General features: G+C 39.3%; 1 protein-coding gene across 1 annotated transcript in view; it reads left to right on the forward strand.

The window, feature by feature from the left end:
- Ca-alpha1T (Ca[2+]-channel protein alpha[[1]] subunit T) overlaps positions 1 to 26,107 on the forward strand; it is a 614,336-nt gene that overhangs the window by 366,576 nt on the left and 221,653 nt on the right. Inside the window, exon 16 of the mRNA XM_068228299.1 lies at positions 12,459 to 12,615. Within this exon, the coding sequence (XP_068084400.1) occupies positions 12,459 to 12,615 (157 nt within the window). The remainder of the gene's footprint in view (positions 1 to 12,458; positions 12,616 to 26,107) is intronic.

Genomic DNA, 26,107 nt, shown 5'->3' on the forward strand with positions numbered 1-26,107 from the left:
ACTTTCAAAGCCTAAATTGGCTACCTCAATCTAATATCATGTCATTCAAACATAGGGTAACCGTCAGTACAACACTATGATACAAAATATATATACAACATAACATAAAATTCTCCCACAAAATGTCATAAACCAGCAAAAACTACCACATGCACAAATCCAAGCTATCCGATTATACACCTGTAAAACACAACACCTTGCAGGTCAAATCCCCGCACGAATATCCTCCATCACTACAAGAAAACCACAAAATCAGCACCTCCTCGCTAAACACCACCAACAGCAATATCCATAAACTAATGGTAAGATCCAAGACAGAACATCACAAAATATCTCTCTGAACTGGCAGTCATTGAACCTCACAAGTTTAACAACATACTCCAAATATATCACCACTCTAACAGTACAGATCACAGACCAAACTTGGTATACCTGCACAACACATAATTGAATGCAGCTGTCATAACATATGCCTGAAATCCAGCCTTGCACGACCTTTATTTACCGAAATATCCGGTCCTGCTTTTATAGACACACATTATGACCTATAGCCCTATTTTATGGGGAAAATCAGTAAAATACCACTTGGTTATGTGAGCTCGTTTACACAAATATCAAGCATCACCTGACGGCATAATAAAATAAACTGTATGACCCTCCTTACTGCAATATCGGGTCCTCAGTTAGCCACACCAAGTTCACAATGTAGACAAAGGCGCTATGGTCCCTTTTACTGAAATATCGGGCCATTCGTTACTCGTCGTCATTAATACCGTGGCGCTATGGTTAGCCCTTTACGAAAATTCGGCCAACACGATGGCTAGTGCCATTTATACAATGGTGCTATGGCCCCTTTTACGGAATTTCGGCCACCACGTTGCTCGGCGCCATTAATACTATGTGCCCTAATGCACTATAAAGTTCCGTCCAGGCAAAGGCCGGTCTCGAACCTAGAGTACAGTAGTGAACGAACTCTCACAGACGTGAGCTGGTGCACATAGTCTTACCTGAACACTGTCCTCTTCAATCAGCCGGGAGAGCGCTCTTCTCAGGGATAATATGGGTAGAATGGGGCAACATAAAGCTCAAACACTAGGACATGTGCCTACTCAGGTAAGAATTCGACTAAGTAAAAATAATTAAAATAAATATCTAACAGAAAACACCGCTGCATTCAAATTTTAACAAATAGGGATTTATTACATAAAATTGAATTATTTACAAATAAAAATCATTTTAATATGAGGTGGAAAAATGACGCTGGGCCGATGACTATTAGTTCACTGCCTTCACGAAAATCCGTACGCTGAAACAAGCATGTAACCATAGGGTAAGTAACGAAGTTTAGAAGGATGGATCCCTGCTTACTGACACAAAAACAATGATTCCCATAAAATTTACAATGCCTCGCGCCGTCGAACCCCGGTGCAAACAAAATCACTACAAAATTTACAATGACCTGACTGGGTCACGAACCCTAGTCCTATGACAGGTAAGGCGTCCAAGATACCTATGCAAACAATATAAAAGGATCCAATCAACACCTACAAGGGTGTCAGTATCGAAACGGGCCAGTGTTAAAAGATTACGTAAAACACATAGGACATAAAACAAATCTCTCTCTGCTCTCAAACCATGAAGGTCGTTTCTTCCCCTTCTGGCATACTTGAAATACTGCAGACGACCAACACACCCGCCTGTGACGTCAAGCTCAATGACCTCCATTCTCACCCCACCACTTGCGGCAGTCCCCTAATTTATGAGCTCTACCGGGGAGCCAGGCTAAAATCTTGCCTTTCAAAAGAACACTTCACGTAGTCAGCTGCTAAAGCCCTCATTTAAATATACCTGGGCGATCTGCCCTCGTCTCGATACCTTCAGCAATCTCGCTCATCTTACTTATGCCTCTCATGGGCTAAATCCTGGTGCTACAAAACACTATTCCTTAAGCGATCGTCGCATGGCCATACTAGGCATTTCCACAATATCATCAATAAACTCTCAATGGTTGGGCTCTCTCAGGCCGACTGCAAATCTTACTTCTGCCTCTTATGGGCTCAAATCTCTTAAATACCTGGACTCGCTCGCTCTATCAATGAATCTGGGTGAATTACTGGTCACGGCTTGGTCACAACTTGGTCATAATTATACACTTCTACGTCTGCAGAAACAAATGCCTGAATGTGATCTAATAAAAGTACCTATCTGTAGACTAACCTCCTATGACAAAATGAGTTCAATCAGACCCTTATAAAAAACACGTACATTAAAATAACGCAATCAAAATGAACTATAAATACGCTAACAAGGACTCTACCAATAACATCTACCTTAAAGTACGGGGTTCGAGTTTGAGGCCTAGCTCTAAATTACAAGGGAAATTCTCCTATTCCCACAAATATCTGCTGACTGACGGCCCCCATATACCTATCTAAATTTAAATGACATGCTTGAAACAGAATTGGAAAGCTCTGACCTTAATTTAGCATTCTGAAGAGGACATAGCGGAGCGGCCATCCCTGTGGACCACTGGATCTACCACATTCTGATAGACTGCAGAGCTTGCATCAGATACTGCTGACCATTTGGAGACATTCTTGCTGGTGTGGTGTCTTCGTACAGCTCCCTCTGTAGTCGGAAGGTGTCCTCTTCGATGTTGTGCTGGTCAGGTGCTCCCAACGTTCTTGGATCGATGCCCGTTGTTGTGTTGGCTTCAGCTCCTGGTTGTGGCTTCTTTGGAATGATGCTGTCAAACACTCGTTCTGACTTGATGCTGGGGTAAATCTTTGCAGAAATAGCAGTACAGGTAGTCGTTGTAGCTTGAAGACAAAGAGTTGTTCTCAGTACCAACACGCCGTATGACGATTCGTTCCTGCAGCCTCTCGGTCTACGAATGACTCTGATATGCCCTGGTGGCCTTAATTTATAATTCCGGGTCGCGTCATCAAGCCACTTGGCTGCGTGCAATCTTAGCGTGCCCGGGAAAATTTTCCCGCATTAATTATCATGAGCGCAACTTAGCGAATGCATTAATTAATGCAGCCCTAATGCCTATCAAAATAAAGCAGATATAATACAGGTTGCAATTCTTGTCTCAAATCCAATGCAACTCTTCTGTAACCAAAGATATTAATTTATTTCATTCTTCCCTCCTAGAATAAGTTTAGCCGGGAACTGGAACGCGTCCCCAAGCTTCATCAAGAGGCTTCGCTTTGGACATAACTCCTTCTAATGGGTTCTGGAGATTTCTCATAATGACGCTCGCGCTCACTTCACATAAGAACGCTTCTTCTGGACCCCTTTATGACATAGACTGTAAGACATCGGCTTCGTGGGTGGCCTAGTATTATTCCAATATCCAATACTCAAATTAATACAATAGCTCCATGAACAGAATGGTTCAGTATACCATAACCTACGACATACTGGATTTCGTCTGTAAGCCACTTAAATGTATGAGGAATGACTCTCGGTGCCATTAATTTCCATGAGCAGTCGTTCAAATTTGACATGTAAGTCAGCCTAGCTTCTCTCCGTCATCAATCCTTACTAACCTCCTCCTGCTCCATACATTTTACTTTTCATAACAGCGAATGCCTGAAATGTCATTTGGGTTGAAGGGCATAATAATGTCACGACAGTTGTAAAAATTAACTAAAGGGCAAAGGGTGTATAGGGTAGGGGGTGGTGGTGATAACCATTTGAAGAGATATATAACCTTTCTAAACAACCTCGTTAATATGGTTTCCCCAAAGAAGATCATTCCTTATATTAACACCTAGGTACTTACAGTGATCCCCTCGAGGTACTATTACTCTCTCAATACAATAATTAAAACTAACAGAACTTTTTTCTCTTGGTGAAGCTTACAACCTGATTTTTCATCCCACTTACCATCATACCACTGCCCGCTGTCCATCTTACAGCATTGTCTAGGACCCCATGCAGTCACTCACAATCGTACAACTCATTTACTACTCTATACAGTATAGCATCATCCGTAAACAGCCTTGCTTGTGATTAGATTTATTTACTTATATCATCTATACTAATATTATCAAGAGAAAAAATTTGTTTGTTTGTAACGAATAGACTCAAAAACTACTGAACCGATTTAAAAAAATTCTTCACCTATAGAAAGCTACATTGCCAGGGAGTAACATGGGCTGTATTTTATTTTCAAAACAATTCTAGGTGGGGGCGCGGCGGGGGGGATATAAAAATAATAGGCTAATATAGGCAAAATATCGAATTTGTCGTATAAGGACGAGACAAAGCTCAATTTAATCCTCTTGACGCAAAGAACAAAACTCGGTAAGCCCTACGGGCCCAAAAACCATGTTTTAAGGCCGTAAAACCAACCGTTACGGAGATATTGGCACCAAACTACCCCTGCTCTAGGAATCTTCTTATTCTTGAGGCGCCTTCTCCTAGCGGAGGTTGGCGGTCCACATAGCCAGCTCTAGACGTGATGTTGCAGCATGAAAAGCATCTTCTGAAGTGCAGTTGTGCCATCTTCGGATGTCCTTCAGCCATGAATTCTTCCTCCTGCCAACAGACCTTTTCCCCTGTATTTTACCTTCAATGATGAGTTGTAATAGCTGGTACTTCTCGCCTCTCATAATGTGTCCTAGATATTGGGTTTTTCTTTTTTTTTAACAGTAAGTAGTAGTTCTTTTTGTTTCTTCATGCGATGAAGGACTTCGTCATTCGAAATTTTCAGCACCCAAGGTATTCGGAGTAGGCGGCGATATAAATACATTTCAAAAGCATCAATTCTTTTTTCTAGATTTTGGTCAAGGGTCCAGCTTTCACATCCAAAGAGAAAAATGGAGAATACATAGCACCGAATCATTCGCATTCTTAATTGCACACTTAGGTCAGATTTTGTAAATAGCTGTTTCATGCTTAAAAAATTGGCTCCTGGCCTGTTCTATTCTAGATTTTATCTCCCTCTTGGAATCACATTCCTCATCTAGCAGAGTACCGAAGTATTTGAAGGAGGATACTTGTTCAATCTTACTGCCGTTTATTGACAGTGTTGCTGGAATTTTTCTTTTAGAGGAGACTACAACTTTGGTCTTGGAAGCGTTGACAAACAGGCCAAACTCTTCACTGCGCTGGACTAATCTGTCTATCATGCGTTGGAGCACAGGTAATTCATTTGCTATGACAACAGTATCATCTGCGTACCTGATATTGTTAATTGCCTGTCATTTTATAACTATCCCGCTGTTTTCCTCCAACAATACCTTCTTAAATATTGCCTCAGAATAAATGTTGAATAAGAGAGGTGACAGCACACAACCCTGACGAACAACTTTTCTGATTGTAGACGCTTCTGATGTTCTTTGGTCGATTTTGACATCTGCGGTTTGATTCCAGTACAGTGCGCTGATAATGCGTAAATCGCATTGGTCAATACCAGTCGATCTTAATATCTCTATCATCTTTTCATGTTTCACAGAGTCGAAGGCTTTTTTGTAGTCAATAAAACAAGTATATACATCGACATTCATGTCCCTGCACCTCTGTACTAGTACATTTAAGGAGAAGAGTGCTTCATGTGTGCCGACCCCATTTCGGAAGCCAAACTGGGTCTGATCCATATAAGGAATCGGATAAAAGAAACGAACTGCCGTAACCATGCCAACGTCAGTTCCAGGATTTTAGAGCAGCGAGATTATGCATGCACATTTGGGCATAGCTGCCAACCAAAATTGGTTCACATAAGACTTACTATCTGGAAAAGTATACTGTTGTGTAAGGCACTCATAGGACTCCTTTGGCCGGGGATGGAAAAGGGGTGCAGTATAAAAATCTTATCTTGCTATATACAAAAATGGATGTACGCGTGGGTGTGTAAATGACACATCTCCTCCTAAACCACTGGAGCAATTTCAACCAAACTTGGTACACGTATTACTTACAATCGGGAGACGAGCACTGTGGGGGTAAGCTATCCCTAGCGACCATAAGGTAGGGGTTTAGTTATAAAAATAATCGAGAATAGTGTAGAATTCATAGTTTTCGGGGTCGGTGAGTTGAAAAGTAATACTCCATAATTTTTTAAAGTCCAAGTTCAGCTCCCTTTTAGATGGGGAGTGAATGGGGGTGAGGTATAGAAATAATTAAAAACAGTTTCGAATCCATAGATTTCAGAGTCTCTGAGATGAATAGTAATACTCGGAATTTTTTACAGGTCCAAGTGGGGGGGGGCGAAGGGGGTGAGATATAAAAATAATCGAAAAACTATATATAAAATATTTTCTTCTTCTTCTGCTTCTGCTTCTTACTATATATAAAAATGGGTGTATATATATGTGTGTGGGGGGGGGTGTAAATGACACATCTCCTCCTAAACCACTGGAGCAATTTCACCAAACTTGGCACACTTATCAGTTAGTATCAGGAGACAAACCGCTTGGGGGTAAGACAACCCTAGCTCCCTTATGGAAGGGGGCGAGGGGGTATAAAAATAATCTAGAATAGTATCGAATCCATAGTTTTCGTGGTCGCTGAAATGAATAGTGACACTCCGATTTAATTCCAAGTTCCGCCTCCTTTGGGGTGAGGGTGAAGGGGGAGTGAGAGATAAAAATTATCGAAAACAGTGTCGAATCTACAGTTTTCGGGGTCACTGAGATGAATGGTGATAATCCGGATTTTTTATCTCTTAGGGGTGGGGGGCGATAGGGGGACAGTCCCATTGACAGTTGAAATCCTGTACATCGTATCCATAGTGCGACGGCTAAGTATATATTGTTATCACTTTTTAATTTTTGACAGAATCAAATACTTCCCAGTCGATTCGAGCTTCCATAAAGTCGAAGTTTTACTCAAAAATTAAATAATCTAAAACTTGAAATCAAACACATCTAAATAATTCTTAAACTACATTATAGATCGTAACATAACAATCTGCAAGTCAAAAAGTAATTCTATAAAAATTCACTTCACACATAACTAACTGGTAATGCAAATCTTAAAGGGAAATATTCAGAAACTTTCCGGACAACGCCGGGTACTACTAGTTTTTACATATAAGAAAACATAAGGTACAATAATACTGCCCTGTGGGACCCCTATTAATCAACGCAGGATCAGATAACACGTCACCTACTCCAAGAGTTCTATTGTCTAGAAATTTAGCCACCTATTCAATAACCTTCTTCTAGTCCTATAGCTGTAATTTCTTCAGTAATCTCCCATGATTTACCCTATCAAAAGCCTTGGATAGGTCAATAGCAATACAGTCCATCTGACCTCCTGAATCTAAAATATATGTTATATCTTGCTTGAATCTCACAAGTTGAGACTCCCTGGAATAACCTTTCATAAACCCGAATTTCGCAATCGTGTTTAATGAATGTTTTCGTAGAACTTACAAACAACACATGTAAAGCTGTCCGCTTTATGTTTATCGCCCTTTCCCTTGTACAGTGAGGCTACTATTGCAACTCTCCATTCCTTTGGTATCGCTCCTTCATGTAAACAGTAATCAAATAAGTGTTTCAGATATGGTACTGTTGTATACGAGAAGCACAATATACAAACACAACTTAAAAGTTTATTTTTGTGAGATATTTCACACGATACATAAGAACAAATTGGCTTTGAACTTGCTCCTTATTCTGAGCAAGCGTGGAATTACACACTGAGTAAGCTTGATGATGTACTGAGAAGTACGTACATTTTTACAGATTTACCCTACTCTGTACAAACTGATTTACATTAAAAATGTAGAATATAGAGAACATATGAACGACTATAATAGCTGATGGCTATCTACTATCTGGAATTCTAGTCGTCTGAATACAATGCGAAATAATAGAATGACTCTTGATATCTAACGGCTTTAGGTTCATGAATATAATCCTAGCTTGAATACTATACAATATTCCACCATAGCGGAATGCTATCTAATTTGGCTAAGTTTTAAGGAAGGAGAGATCTAACGAGGCTGTAGCGAGTCCTGAGGCGATACCCCCCGATCAGTGTTCGGTCCGCCTATTCAGTCCATATTTTCAACAGGGTACTCCGTGGCTGACCTACGCCGTAGACTGATCGTTGGACAACAGCTGACTGCTGTCTGTCATATTCAGCCCTGTATATATATTAGATGGTAATCACATAAATATGATTGTAAATAAAGGGTATAGATCTATGCACATGGTTATGAGGGTATTTAGGGGTTATACTAAGGATGTAAAGGAGAGGGCATGTAAGTCTCTGGTAAGATGCCAACTAGAGTATGATTCCAGTGTATGGGAGCTTCAACAGGATTACTTGATTCAAGAACTGGAAAAAATCCAAAGGAAAGCAGCTCGATTTGTTCTGGGTGATTTCCGACAAAAGAGTAGCGTTACAAAAATGTTGCAAAGTTTGGGCTGGGAAGACTTGGGAGAAAGGAAACGAGCTGCTCGACTAAAATGGTATATTCCGAGCTGTCAGTGGAGGGATGGTGTGGGAGGACATCAGTAGACGAATAAGTTTGGATGGTGTCTTTAAAAGTAGGAAAGATCAAAATATGAAGATAAAGTTGGAATTCAAGAGGACAAATTGGGGCAAACATTTATTTATAGGAAGGGAAGTTAGGGATTGGAATAACTTACCAAGGGAGATGTTCAATAAATTTCCAATTTCTTTGCAATCATTTAAGAACAGGCTAGGAAAACAACAGATAGGGAATCTGCCACCTGGGCGACTGCCCTAAATGCAGATCAGTATTGATTGATTGATTGATTGATTGATTGATTGATTGATTGATTGATTGATTGATTGATTGATTGATTGATTGATTGATTGATTGATTGATTGATTGATTGATTGATTGATTGATTGATTGATTGATTGATTGATTGATTGATTGATTGATTGATTGATTGATTGATTGATTGATTGATTGATTGATTGATTGATTGATTGATTGATTGATTGATTGATTGATTGATTGATTGATTGATTGATTGATTGACGTCACACACACACACACACAGCGTCAGCGCGCCGGTTGGAAACACCATGTACATTCCCGAAGACTCGATGACTGAGCGGGTTGCATGCTTCTAGCCTTTAATATGTCCCAAGAAATCAATCCCAGCTGCTTTTCTAGCTTTTTGTACATGCTTTTAATTTCATAGGCAAATTTCAGTAAATTGCCAGTATTAATCGTCTACTCTGTCTAGACATTATCCTTACATCTAACCACCTTTTCATCCTGCTGACTAAATACTTTATCTTCTGTAAGTCCTTGCGTATGCATTCCCCTTGTTGATTAATGATTCCGGGAGTTGTTTCTGCCTCCAGGAAGGATTTTCCAGAGGCCATTAATGAACAGGTGGAGTCGGTTGGTGGTGCCTTTATGCAAACAGCGACTAAGTTGCCTGTGGGCTATTTAGACCTGGCGGGAATGAATCCTGTTACTTATTTAAGGTACTTCTAAGATATATATATTTATGTTTATTTTTTGGTCAACAACTTTTCTATGAAACCACCAGAAGAATGCTGTTATTTCTTGCCAATTATACCATCTGCCTGATGACCTCAGAACTTTTTGCTATGCATATTCCTTTGTCCTATTCTTTTCGCTGAGATCCACTGGATTATAGCTTCCCGACGGTAACCCGATATGATAAGATGTGTTGCCAGCAAATTTCAAAAATACAATTCTGACGATTTTCATTTCACTTTCGCGCTGCTTCATTCTCGACTGTATTACACCGTGATGTTTTTAGAAGAAAGTGCATTATTCCGTATAACTAATCTCATAGTTCGTGTTGTATGCAACGCGAAGTATGCATTTTCAGTCGAGTTTTAGTTATTGTGATGTATGTATCATTCGACCACCTGACCGCCCAGATTGACAATATACTGATGTCGCTCCGAACTGGAAGCTTGGTAGTCTAATCCCCACTCTCTAAATTAGCACTATAGATATAGTAGCCTCCTGACTTGCACAGCGTAATGCATGGCGCTTCTATAATCCCATTGCAGGCAATTAAATAGAATGTAAAAAGTACCATTAACCAAACCAGAAATCAAATGTATATTAATTGAAGCATAACATGGCAATACAAGTGCAGACTTACATCTTTAGTAAATAAATATAGAATTCTATCGGAGAATAATGGTTTCTGTTAGGGCCGAGTGGTTTAAACAAAGGTTAATCCATGTTATCATTAAATTAAGCCCTCTTTAGAGTAGGTTAATCTGCTCTTTGTACTCTAGGTAAGCAGCCGATGCTTACGCTGATTCCCGCTATTGGTCAAAACCCGTTGTTTACTTGCTCCTGCCATTGAAGGGCACTGAATTATCCTATCCTGACATGGCAGCAGCTGCTATCCACCTTCTTGGACTACTGAAGAAGCCTCTTGGAAGAAGAGGACTAATCCTTACATGCATGATTTTTATTTTGATATTTGTTATTTCTGCATTCATTGGGAGGTTTGTAATATGGGAAAATGATTTTAAAATTCAATTTCCTTAGTTTTAAAAGCTACAAGATTTTTGAAATATTTCATGTATGGTCAATAATAGATAAATACGCGTTTCACAATCAACAGGTTATAAAAATGAGTACCTCGGAAGTACGCTTTTCTTAGAAACAATTGACCGAGCTCGATAGTTGCAGTCGCTTAAGTGCGGCCAGTATCCAGAATTCGGGAGATAGTAGGGTCGAACCCCACTGTCGGCAGCCCTGAAAATGGTTTTCCGTGGTTTCCCATTTTCACACCAGGCAAATGTACCTTAATTAAGGCCACGGCCGCTTCCTTCCCACTCCTAGCTCATTCCTGTCCCATCGTCGCCGTAAGACCTATCTGTGTCGGTGCGACGTAAAAAAAACAACTAGCAAAAAAAGAAAAAATTGAACCTGTAAACATTATGTTTGGTGTGCGTGCCCGTAGGGTTTGGCTGTATAAGGGAGCTGAGTTTTATTTTGACAATATTTAAAATTAAGTCTGATGAAAAAAATTAAAATCCACAGCCTGTTCCCAGTCATTTGACCGGGTCAGGAATGGAATGAATGAAGACCCTATCTAGCGGCGAGGATAGGACCTGTGCCGGCTGCAGAAGCCTGTCGTATTTCTCTGGGGCAATGATTAATGACTGACAGATGAAATGAAATGATATTGGAGAGTGTTTCTGGAACGAAAGATCACAGGGAAAATCGGAGTACCTGGAGAAAAACCTGTCCCACCTCAGCTTTGTCCAACACACATCTCACATGGAGTGACCGGCATTTGAACCAAGGAACCTAGCTGTGAGAGGCCGGCGCGCTGCCGTCTAAGCTACGAAGGCTTCTATAAAATTAAGTTTAATAAAATATTAAATTCTAAAGCGCATAATGTGTCTTGTATTTATTTATTTATTTATTTATTTATTTATTTATTTATTTATTTATTTATTTATTTATTTATTTATTTATTTATTTATTTATTTATTTATTTATTTATTTATTTATTGTCAAAAACAGAGTTGGCTATGATGTCCTAGTCAGGAAACTGTAAGCTTGCGTTCCAGAGGTGGTGAATGCAATCCATGTGTCGGTAGTCCTGATGATGGCATTCTATGGCTCCTCATTTCCAAACCAGGAAAATGTTAGCATTGAGATCACGCAGTTTTCATCTCTGTTCTAGCCTTTTCGCGTCTGTACATCGTCTAAAACCTATATTTTAAAACTGTAACAAAAACAATATATTTTTGATCGGAAACAGAATACGTTTCCATGATCACATGATTTTTAAAGATTTAGTACATTCAACATACCGGATCTGTCGTATTAAAGTTAATACCGTTTCATTCAATACCTAACAAGTCATTACTGCTACGAAATTGGTTATGAAATGATTCGTTATGAACTTTTTCGTAGTGTATCAACACAATTTACTGACTAATGAGTATTTGGAGCCGTTTTTTATTAGTTTCTTCCACCTTAGAGGGCCACCTGCTGTATAATTGCATCAATGATTAAAAAAAGTAAGGATTGCAAAATTCACTCAATTACTCTGCGCTGTTCACTGCCACACAGGCATACACGTAACCTAATACAACTTTGCAAAATTTCACAAACTTTATATTGATATGACTTTTCAAATATTCACATAGAGAGAACTCTGTTTTCAACTTCACAACAATGCACAAACACGTCACGAGGCACAGACGCTTCAACTGCAGTCAATCACTTATAAAATATTTGCAACAATAGTTACATTCAGCTATCGTAAGAAATGTTTTGCTTCTAATTCATGTATTAAGCACACCTTACGTGTCTTAATTCACAAACGATCTTCGGCAGCTTTTGGTGATACATTCCACACATAAAACACGTTGTAGAAACAGTGTGTACTTTTTTGTTATGTGTATCCTTGTAGAAACTGATTTAGTCAGATTCTGCTTCCTCCAGTACTAACACCTCTGTTGGCTGTTTATACTGTGTGTGTTTCTATCTCTTGCAGTATTTTAGGAATGTACCTGTTTGGCGGTAAGTTTTGCATGCTCTCAGACGGGTCAAGAAGATGCAATTGTCATGAAATTGTGAATCGCCATCCGCAGTGTGTTTGTGACAGGAAGCACTTTAACAATATTCTGTGGGCAACCGTCACCGTCTTCCAGGTAAGTCCCGTTCTATCTTCGTCTAGTTGTTAGAATCACCAGCGATCCACTGGCATAAATCTTGGAGGTGTACCAATCACTTATAAGCTAGATACGTTCGTCTCTAAATACACTAGCCACTTAATGACATTTCAAGATTGTTCCAAGTGAAGTACAAGAATCTCTCTCTCAGAAATCAAACTTGTAAGTGAAAACTGGGCACTGCCAAATAAAATTGAGTGGGTCATCGCTGGTGAGTACAGCTCCAGCTTGTTCCCATGATAGGCTTTTCCACAGATGGTATATTATCTCCGAGTTCGCGTTGAATATTTTGAACGATTCTGTACATTTCTGATAATATTAATGAAGTGTAGCATGTATTTTCCTTGAATATTGATTACGTATGAAAGGGTTAAACAAGGGAATAGCCAAATTGTTATCCAATACTTTTACTGTTTGTCGTCCAATTGTATTATTTATTCTAATCTCGTAATAGTGGTATTATATTGCTTTGTGTCTAAACAGACCGAAAAAACTAGAATATTGGAGAATATAAATTGATAAAATGTGGAAAACTCCTCCAATAAAGTACTAGTATTACAACTTGATTAGCTTATATAATGTACCAGAACACAGGCAAATAAACTGGGAGAGCATCTCAATTTAGAGCTAAAGAAAATTATTCATAGATATAACTCTGAATTATTACAATCAAAATAGTTTGTTGAAACAGTAATAGCCTCCCCATTCTGTCCATAACACATACTAGAACTGTATGTCGATTCAGTGCATCTAATTCAGTAAGGAATGTCGAACAAAATACATGGTCTACTAATCAATTAAAATAATTGTCCTTTAATTCAGAAGTACTCTACCATAGAATGTAAAGAAATCCTTCTTGATTATTCGGTAATAATTCAGAAATCATAAACATTCCTCTAATGAGGACTTCATCGAGAAGTGATTAGGTATTATAATTTAACATCACACATCAACTTAGTATAAATTTTTCTTTCAACACCAACCTCGTGGCCGAATATATTTCCAAATAAACATTGCATGATCATAAAGCATAATGACGGTTTATAAAATGGAGTTAATGTGACCTTTCATGGAGAACAAGCTGAAGTCACGCCAATGTGCAAAGTGTGCCATTTCATATGTCATTGTATTATTATTTCCAGTGTCTTCCTGTATTCGCAAGAAAATCTCACTCATGCATTTATACATAACTCACAGAACTCAAGAAATCGATAAAAATATAAACCTATTACTGAATGAAAATAATATTGAACATTGTACAGCTCATTTTGCTTCGAATAATACGTGAAAAAGCATCGTATAGCATTCACGTTTTATTACTTTACGATAAGAAGTGCAGGAAGGGATTCATATGAACTAACAAACATAATTCAGTGTCAAACTCTTCAATAGATAACAACCTCAGAGTAATGTATTTATAAATAAGACAGTATATATTTATGTAGATAGATGCACAGATATTATATATTTGTGGGGTAACTGGATTTATTTTCAGCCTTCAAAGGACGTATTCTGATACAAAACTCAAGCTGGAAATACTTAGTCTCAAACTTTATTTACTCACAATTGTAAAATTATAGCTATTCATAACTATTTCGTAACATTTTTCTTACGTTTGCCAGTAAATCAGAAAAGTCGCAGAAACATGTCGTATATGTCAATACATTAGGATTAATAAAACTGTATTTTTGGATCTCTAAAAGACAATGAATTGTGACCAGGTATATGTACTTTCATATTTGTGATAAAACATGATTACAAATTCCTGATCAAAGTAACTGTCCTGTGCCCAGCGAAGAGTACGAGCTACAAGCAGTCGAGGATTTGTTTAAAAACACATGTGTGTGACAGTAGATGAAAATCTCCAATGAGTTCAACTTTCATCACTTAACCCAAAGAAATATGCAAATTATTTAAATAATACTTCTTTATAGACATGATACTGTATAGACTTTTGGGCTTATACCGTGTCAAGAAAATAAGGTGAAATGCTTAACGTTTCGCAGAGAACTGTGCTCAGCGTCCTCAGAAGAAATCTCGACTGTACACGAGAAAGGCTTCTTAAACAATGAACCTTTGAATTTGGACGTTATAATAGAAGTGGAAATGGTACGTCCATTCGCCACCAGATGGCCCCCAGGACGTAGCACAACGCTAGCGTTCGAAGCGGAAGCTGACCTAACCATCACAATCAGACTAAGCGGTTCGCATAATGTGTTTGCGTAACATATAACATTGACAGGTGTATGATATAGACACAAGCCTGGAATGAAACATCTGGCGACGAGGAACGTACGAAATTGGAAAACACCGAGACGAAATAACAATAGTGAAGGGACAGCGAAGGGAACTACCTACGTAAATTCTTAATGGCTGGAAACCAAATTCGTACGTTCCTCGTCGCCAGATGTTTCATTCCAGGCTTGTGTGTATATCATACAACTGTCAATGTCATATGTTACGCAAACACTTTATGCGAACCGCTTAATCTGATTGTGATGGTTCGGTCAGCTTCCGCTTCGAACGCTAGCGTTGTGCCACGTCCTGGTCGCCATCTGGTGGCGAATGAACGTATCATTTCCACTTCTATTATAACGTCCAAATTCAAAGTGTCATTGTTTAAGAAGCCTTTCTCGTGTACAGTCGACATTTCTTCTGAGGACGCTCAGCACAGTTCTCTGCGAAAGGTTAAGAATTTCACCCTATTTTCTTGACACGGCATAAGCCGAAAAGCCTATACAGTATCATGTCTATAAGTACGGGCCGTGAAAGCATTAATGGCAATAATACTTCTTTAATTTAAAAAACCAGTAAGATTCACACCCGCTGTATTTATACTAATGCATTTAATAAAAAAATATGTTATGTCAGCTCTATAAGAATATATAACTAGCCTCCACTATTTAAATGAAAATTTGACTCCTTTTTGAGGTGTCATCTTCTGCCTATAACATATTTACTAAAGAAATTTACCAATCACTTTCCCCACTTGAGGGTTGCCTAAAAGACAAAGTATAAAAATCCAATGATAATATTCAAGGAAGTCCATGAGATTTGAAAAAAATCAATAACGACAAAGCGTCTCAGCGAACGTAGTTGGGCAAAATGCTGATTGATGATTTTAAAGCGGTCAGCATCATTTCATTCACCAATGAGTTGGGAAGTTGAAAAGCATGAGAGAATGTAAGAAATTTCCTTGGCATTGTCCCCCTGGCTCCAAATACTAGGCAAATAACTTCGATCTTTTGAAGACCGTAAGCTTTCTTGTAGAACGGAATAGTGGGCTTATAAATGTATTTCGTTTCCTCATCAACGTCGTTCGGCTGGCTAGCAGATGATTCGAAACGGATTGTTGGGTCTGTTATGTAGCCTGTGGTGTCCTTGTAGGCATTTTAAACTTTAGATTTTGCAACTTCTAGGGTGAATTCGAACTTTTGCCCAACCAATCCAAACCATGTTAATCAACGTCTCCCATGTCCACGCATTCCATCAGTCTTCAGTATCAGTTACGGAAGTTTGCATTTGTCTTCTCTCAAAATGTTGGAAAGACAACGTCTAAGAATGCGAACTATAATGTCAAGACAGAGTTGCTTATTGCACAGTAGGCATTTCATTTTCGTTAAGATGCATCGCACTATTTCAGCTTTAACTTTGATTTCTTTTCTGCGTTCCTACTGTTCATTAAGGTAGCATTCAATATATCTCTAATGCAAAACACGCCCTATCCTTTCTTTACCGAAAATTAGTTGCACGCCTCTTCTCTCTTTCCTACATATAATCATAAGCTTGATCTTCTTAACATTCATGTACATGCCTCTGTTGCTGCAGGCAATGTTAACTCCCACGAGGAATATTTGCGAATCTCCCGCCGTTTCAGCTAATACAACAGAATCATCTGCATGACCTAAGTCACTTATATTGCACGTTCTCTGTTCATCCTGATACCTGTTGTCGATGATGTTTCTTATGCTTCAGGTAGAGCAGATGTTAAACATGAGATGGGATAAAACTCAACATGATGAACACCACGATGAACTTCTTTTCTCTTGGTAGTTCTGACCTTCAGTTCTCACACTGGCCTTTCGGTTCCAGTAAGGATGAACTACCTTTGCCCTTAAAGCCAATCTTCTGGAATATCTCAATAAGGTGGTCTATAGCGAATGCTTTCTCTTATTCTACTAAGCATGCATTCACATCTGTATTCATGTTACAGCCCCGCAGTTTAAGACTTGCATGCAGGAATAAGGCATCCCTTGTGCCAGACCTTTCACGAAATGGTATAAATTCTAGGAGGAACTTTTTTCAGTACTTACCTCAAGAGATTTATTGTTCTGTATTCCACATAACGTTTGGCGGTCATTTTTATTGGCAGAGTAACAGTTACTGTTGATCTCAGCCAATCTGCCGGAATAATGCCAGTCCCCTATATTGAGTTGAGGGAGAATTTTGATAGCATGGTTCAATTCCGATAATGCTCAAAAGCTTTCGTTTGTTTTTGTTACGATAACTTCTCTCTCTCTCCTTCTGCCTTCAACTTATCCCAGATGTAATCTGGAAAGAACCTAGCTCATCTTGTTTCATGGCTAGGCGTTAAAGGCTGAATACCCTTCCCGACTCCACTTTATCTTCAGATGAAAATTCACACCTAGGATCACCCGGAATTTGAACTTCATCTGTCTGGATGGAACGTGACAAGTTAGGACAATATGCTGACCAGCACATGTTTAATAAAAATGACGAATTGATGAAATAGTGTCATTCCGTCCTAACTTCATACAAATTTGCATGTTCGGCTTTTTCAACGTATTATTTTTTTACAAGCTGCTTTACGTCGAACCGACAGAGAATAGTTCTAATCGTGACGATGGGATAGGAAAGGCCTAGGAGTTGGAATGAAGTGACCGTGACCTTAATTAAAGTACAGCCCCAACATTTACTTGGGAAACCACGAAAAAACACCTTCACGGCTGCCAACAGTAGGATTCGAACCCAATATCTCCCGAATGCAAGCTCACAATTGCCTGACCCTAACCACATGACCAACTCGCTCGGGTCTTTAAATTAATACTGTATATATATAGTACTTACTCCATATCCCTAAAAATTTCACTTCATTTTGAAGATTTCGAATGCGTTTGGTCACAAGTTCCATGTGCTTGTGGATGTAGAAAATGTCCGATAAAAATTAGTGGTACAGTGGTGTCGACGAGAATGATTGAAGCTGCATGTATTTTGGACAGTAATTGAGATAGGTGCCATGACCCAGAATAGACTCATTCAGGTCTGTGTTCTGGGCCTACCATCTATCTCGTTTGACCAGTGTCCATTACCATATTTGAAAATGTCAGTTAGTTCACTCTGCAGCATTGAACCAATGCTTATCTCGTACAGTAAACGACGCTGAACTCAAATACATCTACTGTATCTACATGTGCACGCTCTAGTATACCAGGTGCTCCATGAACTGCATTCATGTCACATAGAGTGATTGAAAGAGTACATTCTGTATATATAGGCCTACTAGTTTATCACAAAGCACGCAATCACAGTCTCCATTTCGGAAGACATGTATGTATATTATAAAAAAAATTACTCTCTGTTTTTGACAGCGATATTGAAAAAATGAGAAGGTATGAACAGCTTAAGTTTGCACCATATGAAGTCTGTTATCTCCCCTTCCAGGAAAAATACAATTAACATCTCACGATTACGAATCTTATACTTTTCAAAGAAGAATGCGTTTCTTTCAGCGAAGTAATTGTGCCATACAGTATTTACCATGGTGATATGCACAGCCCCATCTGTAGAAGTGAGTTCGAATTACATCCTTGAGTTCTGCAGCCTTCCACAGTGATATTGAGAAAGCGAGGAAGTTTGTAAGACTGAAATTGGCATCAGATATAAAGTAGGTTATGAAACCAATGCAGTGATGACTATCATATTTTAACTGTTTGGTAACACCACATTTTCAGATGAAATCCGGCGCAAGAATTATCCAGCTCAAAATTATGACAATTTACGAGAGACATGCAAAAATGAATAATACCTAGAAATAATAATAACATACAAATTAAAGTGGAGATTATACTTTCAATTTTAGTTTATTCCTTTCAGTTTATGGACACACCCATAGGAGCTATTGTGCTTCTTTCCCTACAAAATTGTTTTACTATCCCAAATAAACTTAATCATTGGTAAAATTTACCATGGGTATCTCTATAACCAGTGTGGCTTTGTTAAAAACAGCGGAACAACAACAGACGCCATCCATGCACTTCGTCTATTGATGGAAAGACACCACGAGAAAAGGAAGACAGTTCACTTGGCCTTCCTTGATTTGGAAAAGGCGTTCGACAGAGTACCACATGATCTCATTTGGCTGGGAATGAGACTACGCAGTGTACCTGAAGCCTGTGTCAACTGGGTGAAACTTCTGTACCGAAAGACCGCAAGTTCAGTACGGTGTGTAGGAGTAATGTCCGATACCTTCCAAATCAATGCTGGTATCCATCATGGATCAGCCTTGTCCCCATTGCTCTTCATACTCTGCATGAACGCCATCGCAAATGACATCCAGACAAGACATCCATGGACATTATTTTATGTGGACGATGTCATGTTAGCTGACGAGACATGTGAGGGCCTCAAACAGCAAGTACGAGAGTGGAAGATGCGTCTTGAAAATTTTGGGATGAAATTAAATCTGTAATGCGGTGACCAAACTAATGGCATGATCACGGTGGGTGGGGTTCAACGTAATAAAGTGATGACCCAGTCCAAATACCTTGGGTCGTGCATCATCTCAGACTGCAGTACGACTCCTGATGTCAAGACAGGAGTCAGTGCCGCATGGATGAAATAGCGCCAAGTTACTATAGTCCTGTATGGTAAGAAAATCCCATTGCATCTGAAATCTAAAGTATACCGCGCAGTGATTAGACCGAAGGTCCTTTATGGATCTGAATGCTGGCCTACAACATCAAAGAACGTACAGGCAATTCATACAATGAAAATGAAGATGCTGCGGTGGTCCAATGGCTTGACTCGACTAGGCCATATCAGGAACGATGCTGTGCGGAAGAAATTCAAGATTACCCCAATCACAGAGAAAATGCGTGAATCACGTCGGCGATGGTATGGGATTATACTCCGTAGCAGTGAAAACTCAGTTGCAAAGACTGTCCTTCAACTGAACGTGGAGGGTCGCCGACCTCGAGGGCGAACTCAAACACGCTGGCTGGATAGGACGAGAGATGACATGCGTCTCACCAAACTCAGCCCTCGGGACGCTATGGATCAATTGAAGTGGAGGAAACATTGCAAGAATGCAGACCCCACATAAATGGGAAAATGAAAATATGAAGAAGATCTATATAACATACTTTCATGTATATTAAACTTGCTGTGAAACTAAATATAGTTACAACAACAAAAATCTCTTACGTGCAAAATCGAATTCCTCAGAAACTTTATCGTTATCAGTACCAACACCCGTATCGGTTACATCTTTCTTTTCTTTTATATATAAGTGATATGAGTAAAGAACTGGAATCAGAGACAAGGACTTTTGCGGATGACGTCATACTGTGTATTTATTTATTTATTTATTTATTTACTTATTTATTTATTTATTTATTTATTTATTTATTTATTTATTTATTCAGGATCAGCAACAGCATAACGCCGAATTACAAAGATCCGAGCTATGTACAATAGATATGAATCTAAAATGAAAGATATATAAATATTTACAAAGGACACAAATATAGAGTAATAAGTAATTTTCAAGACTGTGAGTAACTGAAAAATGACCTCGACAATGTTGCGAGATGGACAGCAGACAATGGATATGATGTTAAACAGGTCTAAAATCATGTTGTGAGTTTCACTAATAGGAAAAGTCCTCTCAGTTTTAATTACTGCGTTGATGGCGTAAAAGTTTCCTATGGAAATCACTGTAAGTATCTAGGTGTTACAATAAGGAAAGATCTTCATTGAGGTAATCACATAAACGGGATTGTAAATAAAGGGTACTGATCTCTGCACATGATTATGTGGGTATTTAGGGGTTGTAGGAAGGATGTAAAGGAGAGGGCATATTTGTCTCTGGTGAGACCCCAATTAGAGTATGGTTCCAGTGTATGGGACCATCACCAGGATTGCTTGATTCGAGAACTGCAAAAAATCCAAAGAAGAGCTGCCCGATTTGTTCTGAGTGATTTCCAACAAAATACAATAGTAGCGTTTCGAAAATGTTGAAAAGTTTGGGCTGGGAATACTTGGGAGAAACGAGGCGAGCTGCTCGACTAAGTGGTATGTTCCGAGCTGTCAGTGGAGAGATGGCGTGCAATGACATTATTAGACGAATGAGCTTTTTGCTGGCAGGACGTAGTGTTTACAGTGCACTATGTCTTCTGGTATGGGCTAGAGCAATATTGTTACTTTCATTGATCTGTCTCAGCTTTATCCTTGGCTTTGACAAAATGAAAGTGACTGAGGTATGAGTGATGCTAGTAATGCCATTCCTTATGCAGCCAGTCCCTGTTATGAATGGTGTGAAAATGTTTCTCATAGGGCCGGTTGTTGCATGCATTTCAGTGGGCTTGGCAGACTGATATGTAATAGCGGCTTCTGGCTCGGTGAGGAAAGCAACGGGAAACTACCTCACTCCTCATTTCCCTAGTACGCCTCTTCAGTGATGCCTAGGCCATCTATGACAGCTGATGGCGGAGCTGTTGAGGATCCAACCAGCCTTTCGGCTGAGGACTAAACATACACATACGAGCTTGAATAGTGTTTTAAATTTAGGAAAGATCACAATATGAAGATAAAGTTGGAATTCAAGAGGGCAAATTGGGGCAAATATTAGTTCATAGGAAGAGGAGTTAGGGATTGGAATAACTTACCAAGGGAGATATTCAATAAATTTTCAAATTCTTTGCAATTATTTAAGAAAAGGCTAGATAAACAACAGATATGGAATCTACAACGTGGGTGACTACCATAAATGATGATGATGATCACCCGCAGTTGAAACTATAGATAGAACCACAGTCTGGTTGATAGAGAAGTAAAGAGACTAAGGCGGAGATGCAGGTTGGAAAGAAATAGAGTTAGAAATGGCTGTGGAAGGAAGGATAAATTGAAGGCTTAATAGGGAATTGAATATAGCAAAGAAGTCAGCTAAGAATAACATGATGGCAAGCATAATTGGCACTCACACATATTTTAGTGAAAAAGGGAAGAGTATGTATAGGTACTTTCAGGCACAAAAAGGTTCCGAGAAGGACATTCCAGGAATCATTAATTAACAGGAGGAGTGTCTATGCGAGGATCTTCAAAAGGCAGAAGTATTCAGTCAGCTGTATGTAAATATTACTGGTTACAAGGACAATGTCCAGATAGAGGAGGTAACTAATACTAAAGGAGAATTCAAATTTACCTATGATAGCAACAACATTTACAATAAGCTACAAAAGTTAAAAACTAGAAAAGCAGCTGGAATTGGTGAGATTTCTGGGGATATACTCAAGACAATGGGTGAGGATATAGTACAATATCTGAAGCACTTATTTCATTATTGCTTACATGAACAAGCTATATTAAATTAATGGAGAGTTGGTATATTATCCCCTGTGTATAAAGGAAAGGGTGATAGACATAGAGCTGAAAATTACTGAACAGTAAGCTTGGCATGCGTTGCATGTAAGCTTTGGGAAAGCATTCTTTCCGATTATATCCGACATGCTTGTGAAATTAATAACTGGTTCGATAGGAGGCAGTTCAGGTTTAGGAAAGGTTATTCCACTGTAGCTCAACTTATAGGATTCAAACTAGATATAGCAGATATCTTGGATTCAGGAGGTCAAATGGACGTTATCGCGACTGATCTGTCTAGCGCATTTAATAGGGTGGATCATGGGAGACTACTGGTAAAAATTAATGGAATCGGACTAGACAAACGAGTAATTGAATGTGTGGCTATATTTCTAGAAAATTGAACTTAAAAAATTAGAGTATGTGAAACTTTATCTGACCCTGTAGCAATTAAGAGGAGAATTCCTCAAGACAGTATAATTGGACCTTTATGTTTTATATACATGTATATAAATGAATGAGTAAAGAAGTGGAATCAGAGATAATTCTTTTTGCAGTTGATGCTGTTCTGTATAAAGTAATAAATAAGTTACAAGGTTGCGAGCAAATGCAAAATGACCTCGATAATGTTGTGAGATGGACAGCAGGCAATGGTATGATGATAAACGGTGTTAAACGTCAGGTTGTGAGTTTCATAAATAGTAAAAGTTCTCTCAGTTTTAATTACTGCGTTGATGGGATGAATGTTGCTTTTGGGGATCATTGTAAGAACCTGTGTTAATATAAGGATATACCTTCATTGGCGTAATCACATAAACGGAATTGTAAATTAAGGGTTCAGGTATCTGCGCATGGTTATGGGGGTATATAGGGGCTGTAGTAAGGATGTAAAGGAGATGGAGTATATGTCTCTGGTGAGATCCCAATTTTTTTTAGAATTTTTTAGAATTGTTTTTCGTCGCACCGACACATGTAGGTCTTATGGCGACAATGGGATAGGAAAGGCCTAGGTGTGGGAAGAAATCGGCCTTGGTATTGATTAAGGTAGAGCCCCAGCATTTGCTTGGCATGAAAATGGGAAACCACAGAAAACCATGTTCAGGGCTGGCGACAGTGGGATTCCGGAAAAATTTGAGCGGTATTTTTAAAAATAGAAAAAATCATAATATGAAGATAAAGTTGGAATTCAAGAGGACAAATTGGAGCAAATATTACTTGATAGGAAGAGGAGTTAGGAATTGGAATAATTTACGAAGGGGGATGTTTAATTAATTTCCAAATTCTTTGCAATTATTTAACAAAAGGCTAGGTGAACAACAGATAGAGAATTTGCCACTTGGGCGACTGCCCTAAATGCAGATCAGTGGTGATTGATGATTATCACGCGCAGTTGAAACTACAGATAGAACCACAGTCTGGTTGAACGTAGTTTCGGTGCTGTATCTACTTTTATTCTCTTCCGACCCAACGATATTAGGTCCGCAAAGCCTAGAGTGTCTTTCATTTCCATGCCCTTCGAGGCCCTCCTCTTTCTTTTGCCGATACTGTCATTCTTCGAAGGGTTGAACCTCTTCATTGTTTTCCAGTGATTAGTGTTAAAAAAGGACGGTTAGCCTGCCGTACTCATTAAAACAACAATCGCTCCCACCATCACCATGTGCCAAACCGTTAACATTATTTGGATTGAGTTTTAACACACAGTACTTCAAGTACCTGGGCTCCCTTCTATGCCGTGATGGCGGCAGTGTTCCGGATGCTCGTACAGGTGTAAGCACCATTTGGATGAAATGGCGCCAAGAGACTTGGGTCCAGTGTGGTCGACAGACGCCCCTACGTCTTAATCGAAGATCTGCAGAACAGCAGTACGCCCAGTCATCCTCTATGGGTCAGAATGTTGGCCAGCAACAGCAAAGCACGAGCAGGGTCTGCACAGGATGGAAATGTTCCGGTTGTGTCTTGGACTAACGCGACTTGTCCATGCCATTAACAGTGACGTTCGACGAAGGATGGGCGTTGCGCCAGTCGGGGCGAAGCTGCGATAAGCCAAGCTTAGATGGTATGAGCACATGGTACGCACCAATGACTATTCAGTGGTAAAGACAGCCACGCGCCTTGACCCTTGTGGACGAAGAGACCGCGTGGAAGACCCAAGGAGCAGTGGATGGATCGCATCAGGGAGGACATGGAGTGTGTGGGCATCACTCTTGAGGATGCCTTGGATCGGGCCGAATGGAGACAGATGTGCCGACAAGCGGACCGCACCACAGTGAGGGAATAACCCTAAAAAGATGTCTAAGAGGTGTTGGTGGTGATTATTGTTTTAATAGGAAGTACAACAGAGCAACCTTCCTCTATTAACAATAATTAGAGGGGAAAATGGAAGGGTTCCGACACTTTGAAAATGAAGGTATCGGCCAAATAAAAAAGCGGCACGAAAGGCGTGGGAACGAAAGGCTCTCTAGACCTCGTCATGTAATACCGCCAAGGTCGGAAAAGAATAAGACTTGACAAAGGGAGATCGGATACGATAGATGAAAGTGAGGGACCTGGCACATGTAAGTGGAAGCAATGCCAGTTCGCAGTTAAGGGCCCTGTGGTCGCCTACCCACGCTCTCAAGTTAAGGCCCCTGAGGCTCTGATGTGTAAGACTGGATGCACCTGGTAAGGAAAGAATAACTAGTTTAATTTTTTCCAGGAGCTGTCCACAATCATACGCTGGTAGAAGCAATCAAATAAACCCGAGCTGCTCCATTTCCTTTAATATTTCGCACCAAATCAGTGCAGCAGTCTAGTTTTTGCATCGGCAGACAAAGCATTTTTCCTGGTAGATTACAGTAAAAAGACTCATACCAAGATTACTTGATACAAGAACTGGAAACGATCCTAAAGATAATAAATTGTGAAGTTTACGTCATCGCTTTTACTGCATCTGCCACTTTATCCGAAATCCTTCGGGAGAACATGACGTTCTTGAATGTATGAGGTCTCACTTGAAAGAATTTTCGATCGTTAACGACTATGAATTTCGTGTGTTAAATCAACAAGCGTTTAAATGAGCCGATCGTCGAACGTACTGAAACTCCACGAGGAAGGCGATAAGAGTAAACAAAGGCAGATGTGGCAAAGATAATATACGCAGTTACAGACACAAACAACCGAAGTTAAAACGTTTCGAGAAAGATGAATTGAGAAAAGTTAAGTCACACGAAAGAGGGAGTAATTCGCAGACCTCTACGTCTAACATAAGAATGTCGGAAGACGCGGAGTAAATGAAACAGGTTAAGTTAATCATATGAGACGAGGCAACCACGACTCCAGTTTACTCTCTTTAAGCAGTAGGTCAGCTACTTATAATAAACAACAAATCAGAAAAGTGATCCTGTTTACTGCAGACTTCCGAGAGCGCCTATTCTTCACTGTTATAGAACGGGTGTTTCCAGTCAAGTTTTAAATATTCGACTTCATGTCTCAAAAGTAAGATTTAACTTCACTGAAAGGCTTCTAAACCTCGAAAACGGTGAACTAGGCCAAATGACACTGATGAGATTCAATGAAACAGTGCTTTTAAAAAATATTTTACATTTTACATTATTCAATCTTTTCATCCAAGTCAGAGTGCAATGTCTTCCAAACAAGCAGTTTTTTGCCCAAGAAACGAGCAAGTTATCGTCACGATAATATGTTTATTGTGGCTAATATCCATTAATCAAAAATCAATTATAGTGAAAATGAAAGGTTACTCACTACTTAAGTCCGTAAGAGACCGCTGTCTCCTATTACACCACTCAGCGTGATATCGTTCACATTTTTGTCCACATAGTTCACAGATGCACTATAAGGCTGGATCGTAGAATCCTTTGGTTTTATACACTCT

The sequence above is a fragment of the Anabrus simplex genome, chromosome 6 (genome assembly GCF_040414725.1).
Source record: "Anabrus simplex isolate iqAnaSimp1 chromosome 6, ASM4041472v1, whole genome shotgun sequence".
NCBI classification, from domain to species: Eukaryota; Metazoa; Arthropoda; class Insecta; order Orthoptera; family Tettigoniidae; genus Anabrus; species Anabrus simplex.